Raw genomic sequence first — 14,409 nt, 5'->3', positions numbered from 1 at the left:
GGCGCGAGTGAAGGGGTGAGGGCTGTTGGTGTGGAACGTGTACTGCAGGTCTCAGAAGCATTTTTTGGTATATTCCCATAAGAGAGGTCCTTTGTTATCTCCCAGCGAACCATACTTCCTTGTGTGAGGTGTTGGATGGTCCCCCCCCCCCCCCCACACACACACACACATACACGTTCAGCCTGTTATGACAGAGAGGGCAGGCAGGGAGTAGGGAAGAGAAGGAGTTGAGCTTTGCTCTTAAAAGGGAGGGGAGGAGTGGGGAGGAAAGGAGAGGGGAGGGGTGGGGAGAGATCGGAGGCTTGCCTTTCACGCTCTGAAGTCTGAAAGCTGCTATGCAGAAGGCAAAAGGGAAGAAGCCAGAAAACGAAGTTGCTCCTTTAAGAAAGTTGTAGGCTTGGATCTGAGTAGCACACAACGTTTTTTCTTTTTTTTCTATCAACTCCCAATTAGGGATTTGTTTATAGTTGAGTGTCTCGGAATCGTTACCTAGATAGGGAAGAGATTCTCTGGTCCTTGATATCAAACTACAAAGATGTCTGACTCTGGAGTAAATGTACATTTGGAGGGAATTATCTCAGATTTTGAAGGTTTGTCTTTAATGATTTTACTGTTCTGTCTCTTGCACTGTCCTTGGTGTCGTTTGATGGGAACTCCTACCATAGTTTCCATCAACAGTCTGTGGCTTAGAATCAAAAACATCTGGACCTGAGGAGATAGACTCAACCAAGATGATGTTTGTCTAAAATCACAACTTGAGTTATTTCTGTTCTTGATTCATCTGCTGCATTGAGCGAGTTTGTTACTGTATACGCACCCGTGCGTTTGAGACGTGTATGTGTGTGTGTTTGAGACACATGAGCCTGTGTGTGTGTGTGTGTGTGCGTCAGCACATATGCTATTGTGTGTGTGTTCCTGAGAGGGCATGTGTTCCCTCCATCTCCCCCTGTCTGTCATTGATTATATCCCAGTTGCGTCAATAGACGAGGCCCAGTATTGACAGTGTTCACCACAGGAAACCCCTCAGCAGAGAGCATTAAGAGGGGGTCAGCGGTGGGGGGGGGGGGGGGGGTACAGAGGACTGGAAGCAGCACCAACGCTAAAGGCTAACATCTGGCCACACCATCAAGCCCCCCATTCACAACTCCAGACTCTTCTTTGTTTGTCTTTACCCTGTGTGGGGACTGGCATTGATTTCCCTTGTCCCCCTCTTCCTTCCTCTCTCTCTCTCTCTCTCTCTCTCTCTCTCTCTCTCTCTCTCTCTCTCTCTCTCTCTCTCTCTCTCTCTCTCTCTCTCTCTCTCTCTCTCTCTCTCTCTCTCTCTCTCTCTCTCTCTCTCTCTCTCTCCTCACTCTCTCCCTCTCCCTCTCCCTCTCTCTCTCTCTCTCTCTCTCTCTCTCTCTCTCTCTCTCTCTCTCTCTCTCTCTCTCTCTCTCTCTCTCTCTCTCTCTCTCTCTCTCTCTCTCTCTCTCTCTCTCTCTCTCTCTCTCTCTCTCTCTCTCTCTCTCTCTCTCTCTCTCTCTCCTCCTCCCTTCCCCCTTCTCCAGCCGTGACGACTCTGACAGCCGCCACACTCCCAGAATCCTTTGGGAGCGTGGCTTGTGCCCGAACAGTCAGGCTCGGGGGTGAGACAGCTGGGACATACACGAGCAGAGAGCCTCAGGTGGGGGGGTGGGGGGGGGGGGGTGGGGGGGGGGTGGGGGGGTGGGGGGGGGGGGGGCATGCCTCCCATCTCTCAAGTCTGGTACCACACTGCTCTATACCAATCTATACCACTACTACTGTACTTTCAATAGAATCGGACTTGGGCCCTACGTTTACAAGAAAATTATGACACAAATTCAGATTAACACCAATTTGATAACTTTGTGACATTAATCGTTTATTTTGTCTCTTACTGAAGGGTTTCACATGAGATTTTCACCAGAGGGCGTTTTCTGAATACAACCTGAACACACCCTGTTCGTATATAGAACTAGCTTATAGGCCTCAGAGCATGGCTGTAGAGAGAAGGTTATGAAGCGTTGGTGCTCCTGTCTGTCTGTGCCAAACCAAACTCAGGGTGATGTCCAAGGTGTTATGACTGATGGTGTGTTCAGAGAAAACGTGCTGCTCCAGCAAAGGAAATGGGACTTCTGGGTAAAAGAAAAATCCACTGGGAGTAGGAGGGGTGCCCTTTCAGTAACGGGCAACGAGTTAAGGTTTGGCCAGGCCACCTGGGCGGTCTGTGAGGTGGTGTGTGTGTGTGTGTGTGTGTGTGTGTGAGAGTCTGTGTTATGAACACTGTTGTTTCACTCTTTGAGACAACTGCACAGTGAGCCCCTGAGAGAGAGCGTGTCAGTTCAAGTCAGCCTGGCGACAGAAGCTGGATAGCGTGTTGTCACAGACATTCAGGGCACACACACACATATATACACACACACACACACACACAAGCAAACAAAAAAAAACTCAAAAACCTGACAGCTCTGCCTGTCCTCATTGTAGACCAGCTTAACCTCCTCTGTGTCATACTGGCCCATCCAGATGCCCTGAAGTTCCCTACAATACCTTCTAGCCCGAGGACTTTCCTGGTAGCTACCGGTTGTGCGTATGTAGGCTTTTGTCCCCTTTGTCAGGTTGTGTGATTGTCTGTATTATGTGAGGCCATTTAGTAGAAATGCTTTGAGATTATTTTTTTTAAATATCTCCTTTCTAAATTCATCGGAGGATCATGGAGTCACAATCATATCTTTCTCTGAAACAACTGCTTACGGGTCTAAGGTGACTGGTATCTCTCGTAACTGTAAGTCAGAGGGCATGAACCTGTAAGTCAGAGGGGATGAACCTTAAAACACACACCAATATTCGCATTCGAGCGAGCTTTCTCTTTCTTTGTGTCTCTTCCCCCATTCCTTCCCACAACCCCATCAGCCCTCCCAGAATTCCTCCGTGCTGGACGTAGGGTGTCAGCCAGACCAAGAGAGAAACCACATGTCCGACCTAGCGCTAGGTCGCTAACGGCGGTCGGTCAGGATAAACGAACTCCTTTTCAGTGGATAAGCCAGAGAGTTATCTGTATCTGACAGCCTAGAATTAGCGGTGGCTAAGCTAGCGACTGACCAAGTGGAATATCACAGAGGAGGACGTGTAACACTATCAGTCTTTGTTTGACCTTGCCTTGTCGGACGAGGTTTGGTTTTATTTATGTAGCTTGAACCACATAATTGTACACCACTTTGATTTCTAAGACACCTGCCAAGCCCCTATTCCCCTAGCAGTTCCATTGAAAGCCAAATAGCAAGATGTTATAGCAGTGTAGGAAGAATATCTAGAATTCATTAGGCTTTGAATTTCCGGCCATAATCACAAGTTTACCAGTAATTTTTGTTCCATATATATATCTACATCTAAATGTTACAGTTACAGAGTTGAGAGTTGTGTTTGGTTACACCATTTTCCACTGTCAAAGACGTCATAGTGGTTCACCAGGTTAGTAGATACTGTGGAGTCCTGAGATACAGTAGTCGTGTGATAGTAATCAGGAAGTGAGTGAGGCTGGAATGTAATGGAGGTTTACTCAGGCACAGTGATTCACCGGTCTGTCTAGTCCATCAAGATAGATAATTAGGCGAACAGTGCCAGTCAATCTCATAAACCAGGTCTTTCCACAAACCTTAAAGACTGAGAAACACACACACTCCCTCACCCCATTAAAACACTAGACTATCCCGACTGACACTGGTGACCGATGAAACTCTAGCAAGAAGACCTCAAAGATCATAGTGCCCAGGAGAGAAGCACCGTCTCCAGACGTGAGAGGCTGTCTGGGCCGTGTCTGGCCCCCAGTTGAAGCCCCTCTCTTTGGGGGAAGCTAATCTATCAGATCACACAAGGACCCAGACATCCAGACCACACGGCCCTTCACGTTCTAACATGAAGGCCACAGAAGCGTCCTCTGATAGCGCCAAGTCCCTTTGAACTGGCGATGCTGATGGACGGTGTGATAGTGGCGGTAATCCAATACCTCTCTATCTATCTCTCTCTCTCTCTCTCTCTCTCTCTCTCTCTTTCTCTCTCTCTCTCTCTCTCTCTCTCTCTCTCTCTCTCTCTCTCTCTCTCTCTCTCTCTCTCTCTCTCTCTCTGTCTCTCTCTCACTGTCTCTCTCTCTCTCTCTCTCTCTCTCTCTCTCTCTCTCTCTCTCACTGTGTCTCTCTCTCTCACTGTGTCTCTCTCTCTCTCACTGTGTCTCTCTCTCTCTCTCACTGTGTCTCTCTCTCTTTACCCTAGCAAGGTCTGTCGGTTTCAGTCAGCCTCCGTGTTAGTTCTTTGTTTTCAGACGCTCTCCTCCGGCTCTCCAGCCGGGCGCCGGCGCGGCTCTCGGTGCATCTCCAGCGTTCTGTGTCTGTCTCGACTGGAGATGCACTCGAGGAGATGACTGTGGACAGTGGCGGTCCGCAGTCTGGCCTCAGCACAGAGGCAGAGCCAATAGAGAGCCGGTTCACTTTCCTCTCATGTCGTCTTCACACCACCAGGCCAACAACACCGACGCCTTAGTATGCATGCAGCGACCGTTGTGGTTTGTGCCAGTCGCTCATTTGTCGATATCAGACTCTTGTGGGCTGCCAGACTCAATGTACAATGCTAAGGGGGAGGGGGGGGGGGGGGGGCGAGTGAGACGCCAGATGGTTGTCGAGGGGGATTCCGTGTAGACGGCGCAAGCGCTTGCTTTTCCAGCTCACGGTCTGGGAATGCCGTTTCACCGGGAGCGAGACGGCATCGTCTCTCACGTCGGAGCGGCGCTGCCCGGGGGTCCCCTGGGGTTCCCGGCCATCGATCGGGCGCGTGTGAAGACTCCCTGGACGGGGATATCCTGGATGCCTCCTTGGAAAACTGTAATTCCTCTCCTCCTGTGTCGTCGAACGACGTGGGAAGGGATGACCCCGTCTGTGGAGTGAGTTCACGGAAAACTCCGGACGCTGTATCATTATGATGAAGATAGAGGACAGTATTTGGCATCAACTCATCTGGCACATGTTTTCTCTTTGAAAATATGTCTTGTTCTTATTAACCGACTTGACAAACCTGTAATGAGACTTGCATGACGATGACTCACGAGTCATTCTGTCTATCAGCAGACAGGGATAATTCCGAACGGATAAACTATTGTTGACCTCACAGAAATAGGAGTCAACTTTTGTCAACCTCAGTCAACTACACACGCTACCCCACACAATGACCCCAGCTCAGTTGCGGCGTATCACCAGATCCGAATCGTCTGGTAGACGTCTGCGTAGGGAGTTCAAGCATCTGCAGATGATCCCTTGACACCCTCATAAAAAAGTCAGCGTCTCGTGAGTGAACACCTACGAACTTTCTCCCAGTGCGTTGTGACCTTACTGCTCTCAGAGTATCCTGCAGGCTTATCCTGGCAGACCTCGACTTGTCCTGGAAGCCAGTTGAAAACAGCAGAAACCTTGGATTGGTCTGCAGCCAACCGTAAAAGTCGAGAGGGAGGAAAGTGCGGGGTTAAGAGAGATGGATCGCGGCGGTTTGGACTCGACGCGCAAATCACAACTTTATGGCCGCGTCGACGTTTCTTTATTGGGTCGAGTCGACGTTTTCGAATCGAAAGCAACGCCTGCGTGTTTTTGGAAAAACATCAAAGGCAACGCACGCCGTGAAATGGATTGTAAAAATAAAAGGTTGGTCGTACCGCAACAGACGAGAACTGCCAGTAGTCTCAAAGTTCTCAGGGGGCAAACGACAACGGGGTGGGAAATGAATAGCAGTTTATAAGAATAAGTGTTACTCCATGTTTTTGGGGGGGCCCCTGTGCCTGTGTTGTATGAGTGTAACACTAACGATATGATACGTGACACACAGTCAAGGGAAGGCAGACCTGCGTGACGGATGTAAAAGACTGAAGGTAACCATAACAAAGTGTTCCTTAAACAGCGGCGATGAGGTCAGGGAGCGTGTCTGGGGTCAAAGGGCGATGTTCAGCACGATTCCGACTACAATACAGGGAGAGAGTCGCGGAGGCTTGGGCCCAGGGTCAAATGGAAATGTCCTCGACACGAACACTGGGCAACTCACACGAGAAGACGCCGACATTTGCTCCAGCATGCCAAATTAGCATTTGGCAAACTCCGAATTTGTCTTGGAGGGGGGGGGGGGGGGGGTGGAGGGGGAGTATCTTGTGTCACTCGTTTAAAGTGAAGTGGCTTACAGCGGTAAATTCGATTAGTGGCCATAACTGATGTGTGGTGGAGAGAGCCTTTGATGTGATTGTCTCCGGCTCTCTGGGTTCCTTTTCTGCTTGGGTACATGGGGAGGGCAGTGGGATTGGGGCCTGGGATACACACACACACACACACAGACACAGAGACATACACAAACTGGCATACACACCCAAGCATACACACACCATGGACCAATGAAAGACCACATGATCAGTTTGGAGTTGAATTGGTGTAAGAGGATCATGTATTTTGTATGTGTGTGTGTGTGTGTGTGTGTGTGTGTGTGTGTGTGCATGCACGCCTGTGTGTGTCTTGTCTGCCTGGCGTGTCATCACAGTACCAGCTTGTAACCTCAGGCGTGACCCCTACGATATATCGTTAGCGAGGGATTCAGATTGAATCTCAACCAGCTGCAGTCGCCCTGAAGACTAGCCTGGAGTTGTTTCATGGTTTCCTCACAAAGCTAGCTAACTTGAGGGAAGCATGGCTTCCAATGTGCTCTCATCTGCTAGAATTCCATTCGCTCAGCCCCTTCTGCTAATTTACCTTTGGCACATTACCATTTTATTTTTAAAGGGACATGGGCTGCAATTTATTTGGCCACTTTTTAAATGGAAGGAATTGCTGTAAAACATTGACATTTTACAGTGTAATGTACCACACATGTTTCAAACAAATTGCACCACATAAACTTACATTAAGTTCTGCCATATACTGTTTCACACAGGGAGAAAGGCTCTGACTTTAAACTGGGTCTGGGTCTGCTCTTCATTTTAGGAGGTTATTGACATAATTGTGGCTTAATTACTTATTTCTGCCATTTCTGTTTGTGATGTCGCCTAAATTGCTTTTCCAGGCTGTCTGCTCTCTAACCTCAACCATCGACAGAGATGCCAGGAACGACAATGCAGCTCATGCCGCCTCTTAGAATGGCCGTATTGTTCGTTTACGGAAACCATCCCTCCTCGTCTTCTGAATTTCCCGAGCGCCGCACACAAAAAAAAGTGGCGGGCACAAATACCAGAGCCGAGGCTGTTTATGATCGACGGATTTTCGCTTGTGTGTGTGTGTGTGTGTGTGCTTGAGTCCCCGTTTCCTCATATCACCCCTAACCTGGATCTCCGTCTTCAGCGCCTCAGCATGATCATGTTCTCTCCTTCCTGTGTGTCTCTCGTCCGCCCCCCCCCTCCCTCCCCCCCTGCAGCTCTGAAGAGGTCGTTCGAGGTGGAGGACGTGGACACCTCGGCCCACTCCTCCCCCAACGTCCGCCGGACGCCCAGCTCCGCCCACCGGCCCGCCATGTCCCCGACCAGCATCTACTACCGCGAGCTGGGCTCCCCCGGCAGCAACCACCACTCCTCCACCACCACCAGCTCCCCCAAGCCGGGCTCCAAGACCCCCGACCCCGTGTCGCGGCGCTCCGAGCTCTCCATCGACATCTCCTCCAAGCAGGTGGACAACGCCACCAGCCCGGGGTCGGTCCGCTTCGGCCTGAAGCGCCCCGAGGTCCTGGGGGGCCCCACGGCCAAGACCCCCGAGACGGTGCACAAGAGGGAGGTGACCTTCGCCAAGGGCCCCACCGAGTCCCCCGGGGCCCGCCGGCCGGACAGCGCCCGGACCCCGGAGCCGCTGCCCCACGGCCGGAAGGTGGAGCCCCCCAGCCCGGGGACGGACGGACCCAGGATCAGCATCACCCGGGCCCACTCGGAGATGAGCGGGAACAATGGGAACCACCACCACCCGGCCGTGCACCACCCGGCCCACCCCAACCCCCACCACCACAACACCATCGTCACCACCATCCGCTGTCCCTCGCCTAATCAGGTCGGACGCACCAAGTCCCCCAACCCAGACAGTAAGTCCACCGTCAAACCTGGCTCGACTCTGTTTGTCGGGGTAAGGTCTGCATGGTGCTTGATTGTGTGTGTGTGTGTGTGTGTGTGTCTGTGTGCGTGTGTTTGTTAATGAGTGCGTGTGAACAACGAGGGAAAAACTAGCGGTTTGGTTCGAAAGCTCCCAGCTCCTGGTGAGAGAGCTAACCACGGAGAAAGTGTGTGCGCATGTGTGTTTCGTCTGAACTGGAGTTCAGCTGGGTCGGGCCCAGACCGTCGGGTCTTGGCCTGAGCACCCAGAGAGGACCAATGAGGCGTGGAGGCAGTCATGGGGGCTGCCCTCGCTGGCCAATAGGAAAACTCTCTTCTCCAGCACTGTCGCCGATCCCATCCTGCCTGTGTGGCTCACTTGACAGGACAGGGGTCATTTTGGGGGTTTTCCTGTCCTCTTAGCGCTTCCTTTTCCCCCCTTTGATCTTCTCCCTCCCTCCCTCCCTCCCTCCCTCCCTCCCTCCCTCCCTCCCTCCCTCCCTCCCTCCCTCCCTCCCTCCCTCCCTCCCTCCCTCCCTTCCTCCCTCCCTCCCTCCCTCCCTCCCTCCCTCCCTCCCCTCCCTCCCGCACCGTCCTGTTCCTTCTCGTCCTCATGCCTTTTCTCCGTCCTTTGTGGCTGACGCAGGGCGAGGATCCCTCGACCGCACCACAGTGCAACTGTCAAATCTGGGTTACTGGGGAATAATTGGGGGAAACATTTTCAAGACGACATGATCCTTGTGCTGCCCCCCCCCCCTCCCCACAGACACACACACTCCCCCCCGGTTGACCCCCGGTCGATCCTCTGCCTCACAGCGAGACTGAGGAATACGATCTCACCCAGCGCAGGGTCCCCCCCCCTCCCCCCCTTCCCCCCCCCAGCATGGCCCTGTAAGAGGAGAGGTCTGTTTGATTAAAGACCAGGTCCCTGCCCGCTTGCCTCTGCTCTGCGTGTATCTACCAGATATCTGCCTCCTGCTATTAGTGAATGTACTTAGCACGGCATAGCCAGCAAACCTCGACATCTCACACACCTTGGTTTTGAATGGAGGGTTCGCAGTGTTATACTCGACACTTAACCCGTTGACTTGACCTTTTGGTCAGGTCAATATGGACTTCTAGGTCTTCGTCTTTGTTGGAGTGGAAGGTGAAGGGCAGGACACAGAGAGAAGCTTGTCCTTAGGCAAACCAGGCCATTTTAGTGGCAGCACATAGCACATTTGGATTCCATTATCACGTATACACACACACACACACACACACTCCTCCGTTACTCCCACAGATGGAGTGCCTCTCAGGCCCCAGAAAGGCCGCCAGACCCAAGCCAGACAGATTCCTGTAAATGGAGGGAGAGAGCGAGAGAGAGAGGTAGAGAGAGAGGTAGAGAGAGAGGTAAAGAGAGAGAGGTAAAGAGAGAGAGGTAAAGAGAAAGGTAGAGAGAGAGGTAGAAAGAGAGAGCGAGAGAGAGAGAGAGAGGTAGAGAGAGCGAGAACTGGACGCCAACTATGATCTAATGCGTCAGACGTAAGACGGCAACCTTTGGCCGACGTTCAGACACCGTCGAGGCGGCGTAGTGGACCTGGAGGTCCCCGGGACGGGGCCACGGAGGGGGGAGACTACAGCTGCTGAGTGCGTCGATTTGTTTATCGGACAAACACACGGCGGGCAGCCCCTCGCCTCGCTTCCTCACTCAAACCCACAGCGCCCAGTAAAACTGGGACTCCCGCAATTCATAAATCAATATTTTCCAACATTGTCATTTGCTGCATTGCCAAGTATTTTATAACTAGCTCTTAATGAAATATAATTATGGGCCTTTTTTCCTGTTGATACAGGCCATTTCATATTATATGTTTCTGGCTTGTGTAGTAACAGTATATAAATGCAGATACTTTATCATTGGGTTTGATTTGGGGCAGACAAACTCCCATACAGCAAAGACCTTGTGTGTGTGTGTGTGTGTGTGTGTGTGTGTGTGTGTGTGTGTGTGTGTGTGTGTGTGAGTGAGTGTGTGTGCTCGTTTTCCACTCTGGTTGCAGTCTCTCTGGCCCTTTCCCCAGGCCAGTGGGGTCTGGGCCAGTCATTTGCCCACAGGGGGAGGCCTTATTAAGGGTCTAAATGACGGGTGACCTGCCTGGAAGGCCTTGGGCCCACCCTTGCTGCCCCGGGGCCCATGCTGCCTGTCTGCCAGCCCTGAGATAGCATCATCGAAGCAGAAACAAGAACAACATAGCACTGTGCGCCGTGCAAACACAGGCCCCCATCAGATTGAGTTAAAAGCATAAGAACTGTAATTCATTTTGATAGGGGACTATGGAGATCTTTGTCCCGTTTTATGCGATTCATTGGGGAGATAATGTGGAAGTCGATGTGCGCGTACAGATGGACAGATTTACTTAGTGGGCCCTCTGGGAGGTTTTCTTTCCACTTGGCTGTCAGTGCCGACAGTGTTTTTGTGGCTCTGTTTGATAAGCTGCTTTCCTGTCCATGCAGTTTTTCCAACAGGAAATGACATCACAAGCACACACACACACACACATACACGTATGTGCGCGCGCACGTTCACTTCCCGGGCTTCCTTCCGTGTGCCTTCAGAACGATTGTTTCCCCTCCACCTGACCTTGCCGTGCTGGACTTCCTCGATTTAGAATCACGTGATCAGGTCAGGAAGGCCGCTATCCAATCGTTGTGCTCCCAAGTACAAACATAGGAAACCGACTGAACTTTGTTATGGTTTATCCAAAATCAAAGAGCAGCTTGTATATAACAACTTATTTTGGCCTCATTTATTATTATTGTTATATATTATTAATATATACACATCATATTATATATTATTATAATTATTAATAGGGCTTGGTCATAAATGGTAAAAACAAAAAATGTGACCAGCTCATTTGTTCCTTCAAACCTCTCAGCTGTCTGTCGACCCACTGCGGCAGGACCTGGGGGTGAGGCAGATCACTGCCTGATTAGAAAGAGGCCCCCCAGTAGTCGTTTTGGGAAAACAGGAACGGACGTGTGTGTGTGTGTATGGATGGGGGGGGGGTGGTACATTTCACCCAGGTCAAAGCGCTAGCACTCGGCCTCTGATGACACGACCCTCCACGCTCGTACCATAGCCTTGAGAGGCGACATTCCCCCCGTGGAGGGCAAACTCTCGCCCGCTCTCCCTCCCCCATATCCAGTTCCCTTCCCCCCCCCGCTCGCCATGTCGCCGGGCTCACGCACGCCACACCACAACGACCCGGCAGACGAACGCAATTAAGGGCACTTTGGTCTTGAGAGGGAGAGTGTTCAGATGATCGCCCCTGTGGGAGGGTATCTCCTCTGAAGGGTCGTGTTGACAGCCCCGGTCTGGTGCTCGTCACGGAGTCAGACGCCATTGAAGGATCGCCCATATCTCTCCATCTGGACCGGGCACCAGACAAGAGGGCCATGGGACTTTGGTCCACGTAAGTGCTCTGCTAATATGATACGTGAAGTTGGTCCCTGGATGTCGGTCAAGCCTGTAGGACTAAGAAGCTGAGAAGGGGCTGGAAAAGCTTGGAAGGAAAATGAAGAAAGAAAAAGAACGGACAAAACCAAAATGGGGAGGGGGGCCCAGAATCTCTTCATGGGACCCAGCCTTTCTAGCGACGCCCCTGGTTGCATACCTCTGCAACTAGGGAAGGTAAACCTCTCAAAAGTGAGGACTGCCGCCTTTTTTTTTTTTCTTCAAACTGCTGTGGTTGACTTCAGTTTCGCTTTTAGCCGGTCGGTTTTCAGCAATTTTGGGACCAGCAGTTTTCAGTTGCTCGGCTGAGGTGCGAGCCTGCACTACTCAGAAAGACCAGCAGGAGGCAGTGTCTGACAGGTGAAGCATGGGGAAAAGTCAGTCTGGCAAGCAGGTGATGTCATGTCATATCAACATTTTTAGAGAGCATGTTGAATTTCTCTCTCTCTCACCCACGGCTTTGTCCGTAAAGGGCCAACAGATCTGTTTATCCTTCACGCTGGCTCAAAAACAGGAAAGGCTTGTCCTCTTTTTGGAGGTCAGTCTTTGATACTAATATGCTTTTACTATTTATACACATGATATTTGTTCCAAACTGCTCTTATGCAGTATACAAATCTGCTTGAAGATTGTGGACAGAGGCAGGATAAGTGTAAAAGCCTTTTGAGTGAGAGGCTCCTCTGGGTGGAGTTGACCGAATGGAGAAAAGGAACAGCCAGCCCTCAGATAACGCTTCCAGAAGCTTCCGTTTACTCTCTGCATCTGGTGGAAGTCGGGGGTTACAAATGTTTCCCACCAACTGCAGAGAAGCACTCGCTACCCCCTCTCCGCCCCCTCAATCTGCCCTGAGACCGCCCCCCCCCCTCTTCTCCCTGCACCCCCACTTCCACTCTCTTCCTGAACGGCTATCTCTCTCACCCCCCTCCCTACTGATACACACCCAACACCACATCCTCTAGCAGGGGGTGAGAGGGCTGATGGACTCACCCTGTCTTCCTCTGTCAGTGCTTGGGAGGTAACAGCCAATCAAACCGGCCTGTCCTTAGCTGTAAAGAACATGGTTGCTGGTTTCCTGACCACAGTCCCACAGATTTAGACCGGTGCAAACGCTTTCAAAGTCCACCGAGTTCATTCCAAGAGGGCTACGCGTGTGTCATGTGACAGGGGAAACCGGAGGGCTACGCGTGTGTCATGTGACAGGGGAAACCGGAGGGCTACGCGTGTGTCATGTGACAGGGGAAACCGGGAGACGCCAGTGAGTGGCGGTCCCGTGTTGCGTTTCAAATCGAATCCAAATGTATTTGTATCGCCCTTTTTAACTGGCAATGTCACAGAGGGCTTCACACACGCCCCCAGTACTGCCTCTCAGTCAACCTCAACCCTCAAGGAAGACAAGGGAAAACTCCCAGAAAAACTCACGAGAGGAGAAAAAAAAAATGGAAGAAACCTTAGGAGGAGCAATTGAGTGAGGGATCCCCTCCTCCAGAGACGGTTGGGGAAAGACAGGTGCAGAACATAGGCTTAACATAGTCATACAACAGGATGTATGTGTCAATGGGTGTGAAAACACCAAAATCCAGTGTTCAACTTGGGTCGTTGGTCATTTCCTGTATCTGTGTCTGGGCCCTCCCCCCTTGTTTCTACCCTTCTGACGGATTTCTTGTTTCTCGGACCAAGATGATCTGTAAAGCACCGCCCGCCCCCCCGCTCTCGGGATCCAGCTGCTTTGTGTTGTCCAGGCTTTATCTGGGCTACTCAGGCCCACCATCTGTGCGAGGGGCAAAACGATGACTGACGATGGTGGGACCCAACGCGGGTCAGCGCTAATGATGTCGGGCCCTGGCTTCATCTGGCTGATAAAGAGCTTGCGTTTGAGTGAGGGCCTAACGACGTGTCGTCGACGTTGTTATCTGGAATTCACCGCGGCGATCGGGGCAGTCCAGTCGTGGACGTCCTTCGGGCTTCGGTTTCAGAGGCTGCCGACAGCTGTTGCTAAGTGATGTCATGCGTGTGTGGTGTGTGTTTTTGTAGTGTACGCCGTGTTTGTACGCTTGTACGTTTGGGTATGCACGAGTACGTGGACACAGGCGTGAGGACGTGCGTCATAATGAGTTTGGGCAGATGGCCGCATGTGCCACCGTTATGCCATCTGCTGTAGAGGGCAGGGGTGTCTGTGTTGGTCTGTGTGTGTGTGTGTTATTGTCTGTGGTCTGAAAGTAGAAGTGGCCTGGAAACAAACAGTGCCTCATTCTACCGGATCCCCCGAGGGAACTGACTAGTGAAACAGTCAAAAACATTAGCCTATTTTAGATTGGGGGGAGAAAATCGTTAAGCGTCGAGTGTTTAAAAGGGACCTCAGTCAGCGTTTCAAGTCGTCATGTACCCAAAGCAGGACCGGCCCACCAATGGGGAAGGGAGAACTCTATGACATACAGAACTCTACAGCTTCCGAAATGAGACACAAAATGGTGTCTGTTTCTCGGGTCAGGGTCACATGCTGCTCACAGCTGATGCTACGCCCCCCCGCTGATTCTCACTTCACGCTGCAGGAGAAGGAAACTCACTCTCCACAGGAAGCCATCACACCTAACATCACTTGATTCTTTGCCTCCAGGGACGTTTAGCAGGTAGCAGCCTCCGGGAAGACAGTTGCAGAACAAACACACGAGGAGGCACGACCAAATACCGCTTAGTCGCATGACCGGTGTTACGATGATTAGCAGCCTCCACCGTGTAAACACAACACTGCATCGAGGCACTGTTACAACGTTTGCCTAAACTAGTTCCGATGTTCCAGAATCCTCTCCCTGTTGGAGATGAGAGGGGG

At 51.5% G+C, this 14,409-nt stretch overlaps 1 protein-coding gene across 4 annotated transcripts in view; it reads left to right on the top strand.

The window, feature by feature from the left end:
• septin9b (septin 9b) overlaps nt 1-14,409 on the top strand; it is a 58,068-nt gene that overhangs the window by 16,553 nt on the left and 27,106 nt on the right. For 2 of the 4 annotated variants that reach the window (XM_084685111.1, XM_084685110.1), the window contains exon 2: nt 7,429-8,079. In XM_084685111.1, coding sequence (XP_084541237.1) covers nt 7,429-8,079 — 651 coding nt within the window. Of the gene's footprint in view, nt 1-377; nt 591-7,267; nt 7,284-7,428; nt 8,080-14,409 lie in introns of those variants that run through there. The other 2 variants (XM_084685109.1, XM_084685108.1) reach the window with 2 other exon arrangements.

Source organism: Hypomesus nipponensis, chromosome 21 (assembly GCF_054491055.1).
Source record: "Hypomesus nipponensis isolate SF chromosome 21, ASM5449105v1, whole genome shotgun sequence".
In the NCBI taxonomy this organism is placed as follows: domain Eukaryota; kingdom Metazoa; phylum Chordata; class Actinopteri; order Osmeriformes; family Osmeridae; genus Hypomesus; species Hypomesus nipponensis.
This window is presented reverse-complemented; position numbering and strand designations above follow the sequence as displayed.